This window comes from Cebus imitator, unplaced genomic scaffold (assembly GCF_001604975.1).
Source record: "Cebus imitator isolate Cc_AM_T3 unplaced genomic scaffold, Cebus_imitator-1.0 Scaffold64, whole genome shotgun sequence".
Lineage (NCBI taxonomy): Eukaryota > Metazoa > Chordata > Mammalia > Primates > Cebidae > Cebus > Cebus imitator.
Genome location: NW_016107379.1, coordinates 4639014 through 4648654, shown reverse-complemented (window position 1 = coordinate 4648654; position 9641 = coordinate 4639014). Strand labels below are relative to the sequence as shown.

Below are 9641 nucleotides of genomic sequence, written 5' to 3'. Positions count from 1 at the left end.
ACCATCCTCCCGCAGCCTCCTGGCCAAAGTGGCAGGGCGCTGGGGTTTAGACCCAAGCACTGGATCCCTGCGGGGAAATGGGGACGTCCGCACATCAGCTCTCTTCTGAAGCGTGAGCCTTGGCTTGACTCTTTAGCGTTATTCATGCTGATGAAGGACCTCACCTTCCCCCAGGTCAGATTCTAAAGTCCATGAAATAATAGATTTAAACCAGTCTTGAAGTTAATGAAGAAAGATGAAGAGGAGGACCACATAACATTGCTTCTATCTTAGAGGGTAATAAAACTGGCAAATATAACTCCTCCTTCCCCCAGTTTCAAACTCAAGCTCAAGCTGACCCTTAAAAACTAGTGTTAGTAAACGATGATTTTCGAAACGGAGTACGCTGTCCTGGTTTTTCGTGCTTGGACCCAAATGAGTGCTTTGGCACCAATAGCCAAACTTCATCCGTCGGTGTTGCTGATCAAGTTCCATTCTTGAGCCATTTATTGGGTTTATTTCTGCTTTCTGCGCATTAAAATTGTAATTTATGATCTCATCCAAATTTGCTGTAGCTACCACCTTCTAATGGTTGTTACTTTAACATCCTAAATTATCAAAATTGTCAAAGGCTTTTCCTTCTCCAGCACGCAGTTCAACCCTGTCGGGAACGTAAAGACTGGCCTGAGATGGAAGAGATTGAGAGAGTAAAGGAAACCACCCTTCAACTCCTAAACCCTAGATAGACATCCCACTACCACTGCCCAGGAGCCGGGACATCTCCATCTCCCGTAGCAACTCTAGAATTGAAAGTAAGAGCCAGGGTTTCGGAAAGTGTTTTCAAAAGCTTACAGTTCCCAGGGCTTACCTAGATGTTTCTGTATCTAAAGTCTCTGCTTGAATTTTCATGATTCTACCCCCATGTGAACCCAAAAGAAATAGCAATAATCAAAGGGAGAAAAGTAAAGGAAAAAAGAAAAAAAAAAAAAAACAACAAAAAAAGGCATAAACAGAAAAAAAAAAGAAAAGAACAAAAAAATAAAAAAAAAAAAAAAAAAAAACTCTCACTGTTCTCAGGTCTGAACATCACCTGACAGATAAATATTCCTATTAAACTGATTCAGTTTTCAGCGAATTGAGTAACCCATAAATAATAATGACCGCGGTGGGAAGTGGGGGGGACTCGAGAATGAAAAGAAAAGTGGAGGAGAAAGAACAGAAAAGGAGAGCAGGAGGTGGAGAGATGGAAGAGGACGATCCTTCGGCCTACAAGGGGATTAAGGACATCTATAGGCTTAAGGAGCAACAAATTAATTTACACAATTCTGGGAGAGCCCAGATGGCCTTTAATTAATCCCTTCAAAAGAAGGAGCCGGGCGAGGGCTGCGCCCGCTGCCTGCTCCATTAGCTCCATTTTACAAGGGACCAGACTCGGTTCGAGGTGAGGCGCCCTCCAGAGCTGGTGGGGGAAGGGGATGGGATGACGCGAGCGGGCCAGTGGGGAAGCAAGGGAAGAATATGAACTGCTTTTCCATAAAAGGGCTGGGATTTCATTAGTCCTCTCTTTAAAAAGTAATACCCTCTTCGTCTCTGCTTTCCCCTCCCCTTTCTCATTTATTTAACACAATTAATTGAGGCGGCCACTGGCCCCACTAAGGAACCGCACCACTCGCCAGCTCCCGCTCCTCCAGGCCCCGCCCACAGGAGAATGAAGTAGGGAGCGGGAGGGGACTAGGCGGGCGCGGCCCTACGGCTCTCCCGCCTCAGCCAATCAGAGGGCGCGGCGCCCCCTAGTGGGCGTGCGCCAGGGGCAACGCGAGGATCAAGGCGGCGCGCTATTGGACACGACGGTTACGCCCCCGGCCCGCGCCCCGCTCCGGGGCCCCGGCCCTCCGCGCCGCCTCGGAGTGACGTCCCTCAAAGTTCTCATTTTGGTCCCCCACTCCCCCCTCCCTTTCGTCCCCCAGCTAAAGAGGGGTAGGGAATGATGCAAATGTTTTATTACCTTTGAGAGCTTCATCCGAACTGTCAGGCCCGGAGGGAGAGAGGAAAGAAGAGAGAGAGCGGAGGAGCCGCGGAGAGGGTCAGTTTGGCCAGAGGACAGGACTTGGAAGAGCGAAGCCTGGGAAGCCGCAACGAAAATGCCAGAGAGGAGAGTCCAAGGCGGAGAGTGAGAGGGAGAGAGGGCGCGGGGGTGGGGCGGGGGTCGCCAGGCCGGTTTGCAGAAGCGGACTGACGAGCGGCGCAAACACCGAGCCGCCAGACTTTTCACACTCAGTCTTTTGTTTTTCTGTGCTTTTTCACACCCCTTTTTCTTTTCAATATTGTAACTCCAGTGCCGCGTGGCCCAGAGGGCAAGGCGGGTCGAGGCGCGGATCCGGAGCCGCGGGGACGGGTGGCACTGCCCTTTCTGGCGCAGTAGCGGGGGGCAGCGCGGGCGGAGGAAGCCCGCCCAGAGGCGAGATCTCCCGCGGGCTGGTTGCGCTCTCTTCCAAGTTACAGCGAGCGCCGCCGAATGCGAATCAGCCGAGCAGCCGAAAGAGCAGAGCATCCCAGTAAGATCAGAGGAGCGCCACGGGCTGAACCCGGCGTCCTTTGAACCTCCCCAAAGAAAGAGAGCCACCCCCACCCTCCAACTTCAAAGTGGAGATTCGGCGACTAAGTTTGCCACGAACTCTCCGGAGCCAGCTTGGGTTTTGTTTTACTTATTTCCCGGGGGCAGAAAATGAGAAATAGCGCACTTTGAACAGCTAGGAAAAGTGAGGAATAGAGAAGGGCGGGGGATCGAATCCTGGACTCGAGGAACGAAAGGACTGCCCAGCCCGCCCGGACGCCTGCTCTTCTCTGCGAGCCGCCGCCTCCCGCGTGAGGGTTTTTGGACATCTCTGCTGCGCAGCTAGGGGAGCAACTCCCGGCGGCTGCATTCTTGGCCCAGTTGGCAGCTCGCCTCCGGGTGCGCCGAGCGCCTCTCCGCTCGCGCCCTCTTCGCTTCCGGCTCCTCTGAGCCCCGCTTGGGGCACCAGCCGGCGCCCTCGCTGCAAGGTTACGGGCTCCGGCCTGGCCGTGGGATGTTAGCGGTGGGGGCAATGGAGGGCACCCGGCAGAGCGCGTTCCTGCTCAGCAGCCCACCCCTGGCCGCCCTGCACAGCATGGCCGAGATGAAGACCCCGCTGTACCCTGCGGCTTATCCTCCGCTGCCCACCGGCCCCACCTCCTCCTCATCCTCGTCGTCTTCCTCCTCGTCCCCCTCCCCGCCTCTGGGCACCCACAACCCGGGCAGCCTGAAGCCCCCGGCCACGGGGGGGCTCTCATCCCTGGGCAGCCCCCCGCAGCAGCTGTCGGCAGCCACCCCACACGGCATCAACGACATCTTGAGCCGGCCATCCATGCCGGTGGCCTCGGGGGCCGCCCTGCCCTCCGCCTCGCCCTCCGGTTCCTCCTCCTCCTCTTCCTCGTCCGCCTCTGCCTCCTCCGCCTCTGCCGCCGCCGCAGCTGCTGCCGCGGCCGCAGCAGCTGCCTCATCCCCGGCAGGGCTGCTGGCCGGACTGCCCCGTTTCAGCAGCCTGAGCCCGCCGCCACCGCCGCCCGGGCTCTACTTCAGCCCCAGCGCTGCGGCCGTGGCCGCCGTGGGCCGGTACCCCAAGCCGCTAGCGGAGCTGCCGGGCCGGACGCCCATCTTCTGGCCCGGAGTGATGCAGAGCCCGCCCTGGAGGGACGCACGCCTGGCCTGTACCCCTCGTGAGTATGACCGCCCGCTCCCCGGGGCACGCCTGCCATGCTCGTTGTGCCCACTCTCGGGTCGCGGCTCCTCGTGTGTGTGTTGCTCGATCCACCCGGTGGTCCGCCCCAGTAGTTTGGCAGCGCCAGCGTCCAGATAGGGATTCTTGCTTTCCTGAGCTCGCGTGGCTACATCCAAGCGCCTTCCTCTCTCTAAGTCTTGAGCACGCCGGGGCTGAGCCTGTGTGTGCGTGTTCGTGTGGATCACGACGCGGTGCGGGATGTATGTCTCGTCCGAGGCCTTGGCTGCTCCTGAAACGGCCTGGCCGGGACCCCAGGCCTGGCCTGGGTTAGAGGGATGGGGAGGAGATGCCACTGCACCCCCGCTTTCCCAGCTCCTGCCTGCCGTCCAGGGCCCCATTCCGCCTTCGGCAGCCTAACCTGCTGGCTCTCTTCCACGCAGCGGCGAGGCCGGGCAGCAGCGAGCCCTCTACCACCCGGGAAGTGCGTGTGTTTGCATGCACGTCTCCGCTCGGGGTGTCCCCACCTCACCTCTTCGCCCTCGCCGCCCTAGTACACCCGAGTGTGAGCACACAGAAGACAGGCCAGCAGTCCCCTGGGCAGGACCAGCGCCGAGTGCTTCCAACCACTCCCTAGCGCTGGGCCCGCGCTTTCCCACCTGCCTCCACTCTGGGGGCTGGCACCCATGAGTCCCGGCACATTTGGTGACATCGTGGAGCTCAACCCTCTAAAAGAAGAAAGAGCCAGGGGAAGAGCGAGGTGAAGGGACAAGGACTGGGGAAAATGTACCATCTTGCAAAGATCTTGCTTGAGGCAAATTCAGTTGCCCCAAGATCAATCTAGTCTTCGGGTAGTCAGCCAAAGCGCTGCGGAGGCTCCCAGCCTTCCAGGTGGACTTTGTGGCCCAGCCTGGGGTCCTTTTCTTGCTCCGTTCTTCACTTTTGAATGAGTCCCCGAAGTTTCTTCCAAGTCTCCGGACCTCCCTAGTCCGGCTGAGTGGCAATAACTGCGGGAAGTTGCGGAAGCCGAGTGGAGGTTCTCTTGGGAAGCCGGGGGATGGTGGCGGCTGGGCCTGGTGGGGGTGCCAGGGAGACGCTATTGTATTGGTTTTGATGGCCGTGTAGGGGCCGCCAACAAAGGCTGTGCCCCCTCCCCCCTCCCCTCTTCCCCTCTGCTGCAGCGACGTTAGACTTGGGGGCGATTTAGTTCACTTGTGTGCAAAAACAAGGACCCCTTTGTTGCCTGGACACAGGTTAGAGAAGCGTTGAAGGAAAAAAAAAATCTAGTTATCCTCACGCAAAGGCTCCGGGGCCGAGCGAGGACCGACTGGATTAGGAGGCGAGAGTGGCCTTTTCCCCACCTCCCGAACTCGTTAATTTAATGGGGCCTTGAGATTAGGCTCTGGCAAACTTTAGCAATAGGCTCCCTAGCTGTTTGACTTCAGCGTTGAGCAGAAGGTATTTACTGCTGCGTCAAACACCCGGCTTAAAAAAAACAGGTGGATGAAAAAGGCAAAGGGAGACGCGCCATTAGGCTGGAAGCGCGGCTACACTTCTGGTCTCCATCACAGAGTGAGCTTTCTTTTCCCACGAAACATTGCTTTTTGAGTTCGGTCTCCCCCCGCCCCACCCCATGCAGCCGCTTGTAACAGATTGTTTTTCTCCCTCTCTCGTTGTGTATTGGTTTTCACAGATCAAGGATCCATTTTGTTGGACAAAGACGGGAAGAGAAAACACACGCGACCCACTTTTTCCGGACAGCAGATATTCGCCCTGGAGAAGACTTTCGAACAAACAAAATACTTGGCGGGGCCCGAGAGGGCTCGCTTGGCCTATTCGTTGGGGATGACGGAGAGTCAGGTCAAGGTAAGTGGACCTTGCAAACCTCGAGGGATAGGTCCCGCGCCTGGCGCGCGCGCTTACACACATGGACGAACACACACATCACACACACACACACACACACACACACACACACACACACACACACACACACCAAACTAACAAACAGTCGCCTGGGAGGTGCGAGTCCGAGGAGCCTGGGGAGGAGTTGAGAGCAGTGAAGGAGGGTGGGACTACAAAGGCTCTGGGATCTTGCAGGCGGGCAAACTCTTGATGAACAAAAGAAATCAAGCCCCCGCCTTTGAAATTAGGTTAATCTAGATAGCCGCATGTGCTGGGGGACTCGCCATTATTAGAGAATAAAAGCATTACTGAAATATCAGCCCAGAGAATAGATCAGGCCAGTTAAATAGCTTCCGTATATCCTATTTGTAGAGCTATCCAAGTTTTTGTTTGTCAATTCTGGATCCACTAGTTATATACTTTCCTAGTGTAGATCTGTATTGTAGGGCTAATCTATTAATTTGCAAGTAAAAATAAATAAATAAATCCACAGGATCTAACCACTTACCACAGATGAACCTACTTTTTAGTTTAGCTTAAGGCAATCACTTGGAATAGTAATTTTACAAATGGATTGACAAGATTATTACAGAATTATAGGCTTGAATTTGGTTAAAATAAGTTTACCAACAGATTTAAGATTTGTATTGTTCATGACAACAATTTATAATTAAAGCATCGCTTTCCTTATAATTGAGTTGTACAGTATATTTCCGGGGAAACAAATTTTAGAAAATTTTCTCTAAAAAATAAAGGGATTGAGCAAGCTGGGTATATTCAATCTGATAGTTTCTTATATTTCTAATATTCTCTTTTGTCCTTCTTTTTCAGTTTGTTATGTTTTTTCTTTGGGGTGTAAGTCTGTTTTCATTAGTTTGATTGTTGCTCCTTAAATTAAGCAGGAATAACATTAGCCATGTCTGCTGGTTAGTGTATTTCCCCCCGGACAGCCATCATAAAATACATTTCAGGAGTGATTTTGTGTATGGCCATTAGGATACCATCACAGTTAAAATTATTTTTGCAGTAGGTTGGTACAGAGCCTACTGTGGTAATCTGAAGGTCTTCATTTGTCACCGTAAATATGTCTATATGGCTGGAAGTGAATTATTATAGCTGTATAAAGAAAATAAAAATCACTTTCTTAACAATTCTGATCCTCTAGATAAAATACATAATGGATGAGGAGCATAAAGGGAGAATAATTCAATATCTTTGGGAAATTGGTTGCTTCTTGCTGATGCTTTAGGTAAAATATGTGTCAAACATCATGAATAAGCTTAAAAATTGTATTAAATGTCTCGGGCAGGAACACAATTAAAATAATATTTGAAGGAATAGACATACCAATTGTGGAAAATAATGTAATGGACAATTTTTCATGTTTAAAAAATAACCAATAATAATTCTAGCCTTCACTTTACTCTGGGCTTATGAAAAACGTAAAAGGCAATTTGAAGTTTGTATTTTAACAGATTTTTAAATATAAAAACTGCACCATACATTCTAAGTAAAAACAGAGAGGATATTCTTTATCTACCACGTTTATACACATTCATATCTGAGATAAGTGAAACAATGTTCAAAAACGAAAAGAAGAACAGAAATACCTGGGGCAAATGCTGTGCTTTTCCCCACAATTTACAATGAAAAGCAAGTCAGGTTGTTTGAAATTCCTTAATTTAAGGAAGTAAATAAGCATGTCAGGTTGTTTGAAATTCCTTAATTTAAGGAACTAAATAAGAAATACAATCAGAGCCACTGTGGGGCAACTTTATGAAGGAGGAAAAGTTTTCGACTTCAAACTAGAAGGCAGGAAAGTGAACTCGCTTTTAGGGACACTCATTTTTAAGTTTCCAAGTTTTGTTTTTACTTTTGAGAACTCGTTCACGGACAACCTCAATACTCTTGTGTTACCATCGCTATGGCAACGGCGGTCAGTTTGTTGGTGCCCGTTACTTGGGGGCGGGGGGAACTTGGGGCGTTGGAGACTGACTTTGACTGCCGAGGCACTGGAGGGCTCTGAGGGAGAGCGGCAGGTCATCGGGGGCCTGCAGGAGGGCCCTCGAGATGCGGGGGTGGTGGCACGGCCGGCCAGGCTTTGCTGGCGTTCAATTCTTCCGCCCTTGCCACCTCTCTTCTCCCTTTTCTCCGCTCTCAGGTCTGGTTCCAGAACCGCCGGACCAAGTGGAGGAAGAAACACGCGGCCGAGATGGCCACGGCCAAGAAGAAGCAGGACTCGGAGACCGAAAGGCTCAAGGGGGCCTCGGAGAACGAGGAGGAGGACGACGACTACAACAAACCTCTGGATCCCAACTCAGACGACGAGAAAATCACGCAGCTGCTGAAGAAGCACAAGTCCAGCAGCGGCAGCGGCGGCCTCCTACTGCACGCGTCTGAGCCTGAGAGCTCATCCTGAGCGCCACCGCCCGCAGCACCTGCCCGGCTCTGGCCTCCGCCTCTGGGGCCGCGAGGGGCGCGGGGACCGCGTGCGCGCTGCGCCTGCCCGCCCCTTGGGCCCCGAGGACCCTTTGCTATTTTTGAGATGTACATATCTATTTTTTTAACCTTGAAGTTGTGGGAGGGGATGTGGGGGAGAGAGACTGGGGGATTTATGAGGCAAGGAAGACCACCAAATGCACTGCACAAATGACGCTACTGAAACCAGCAGCCGGGTCACGGTCCCAGCGCCGTCCCCATCGGCGGGCAGCGGCCTCAGCGCCCAGGTCCCTCTCACTTCCATATTTTGGCCCTGCGGGCAGCGGGGTAGGGGGCGCTGAGAGGTACTGTGGAAGGTTCCAAGCCCACTGCACGGGGGACCTCGGAGCCACGCGGGAGGGCGCAGCCACCAATGGGAAGAGGGACGTTTCTCCCCCCACACACTGCTGTGCGACTAAAGTAACCTGTTGAAGGCTCTTTGTAAATAAATCGTGAGTTACACTGACTAGAAGTTACTTTATTGTGAATATTTAAAATGTAAAATGCTTTTTTGAATCTCTTATAAAAAGATGGGCCTTCTGCCTTCTCCCCCTCCCCTTTGGAGAGTGACTCAAACCAGACTTTCCCTTTTATTTTGAACTTAATTTGAGAAGCCTAGAATAGAATGTCATCACCTTCTCCGTCCCCTCCTCTCTTTCCTCTTTCCCGTTTGGATGTGCAGAAACTCACCTTTTCCCCTTGTCTCTTCTCGCCCTACCCTGCCCACCTCCTGGATCTGCACTGCGCTCTCACCCGGACTTGAAGTGGAAGACGTGGGAACCAGGGAGGGCTTCTCACCTGCCTCCCTGTTCCTCTCTGAAATTGCACAGTCGTTTGTTGCTATTTATTAGTGATTTAAAGAAAGTATTGGGGAGGGAGGGGCTGCAATAGCTTGTATTTAACTCCTTTCTGATAAAAATGCGTGTTAAAGTAGATGGTGGGAATTGTTACAACCGCTCTGGGTCTGAAACATAAAAATCCATTTAGTTGCTGTAATTGAATTTGAAGTGTTTTGTATCATAAGAATACTATAGAATATGTAAATTGTTTTCTTTTTTAAGCTAATAATGGTGATATATTAGCATCTTTAACCTTTATTAATTTATATAAGGAATTCAGTTTGTAAAGAGAAGAAACCCCCCTTTGCAAGACCAGTTAAATGTAATGCACTTTCTGTTTCAAAGGATAAATCAAATTAAAAAAACAGTTTGAAGACGTCTGTTGCCTTGAATGAAAGGGTACAGATCATCTGATCTCATCAGAGATCTCAAATAATAAAAGTCAAGACCACAAAAAATGGTATATCGGTTTCTTGGGTGAAATAGCTGTTCCTTAATTTTTTTTTTCCCTTTGGAAGAGTGGTGTCACATTTCTCATTCTCCTAGATTGGAAGATAAAAAAAAATGCAGTCCCAGCCATGGCGATTCTTGGAGAGACGAGTCTAGCTAGCTAGCTGCTTCTGATGTCTATGTTGTCTAATTTCTTCTAGATCACTTTTTCCTTTTTCAGGAAGTCCCTGGGATTGGGAGGCAGTTGGCAAGA

The 9641-nt window shown here is 51.3% G+C and overlaps 1 protein-coding gene across 1 annotated transcript; it reads left to right on the top strand.

Annotated features, from left to right (window-relative positions):
- Positions 1-1863: 1863 nt before the first annotated feature.
- NKX6-1 (NK6 homeobox 1) lies at positions 1864-9312 on the top strand. The gene is made up of 3 exons (XM_017530251.2): positions 1864-3717; positions 5410-5582; positions 7783-9312. Exons 1-3 carry the CDS (start codon positions 3048-3050, stop codon positions 8038-8040), a joined length of 1101 nt encoding a protein of 366 aa, XP_017385740.1. The 5' UTR covers positions 1864-3047; the 3' UTR covers positions 8041-9312.
- Positions 9313-9641: the final 329 nt, after the last annotated feature.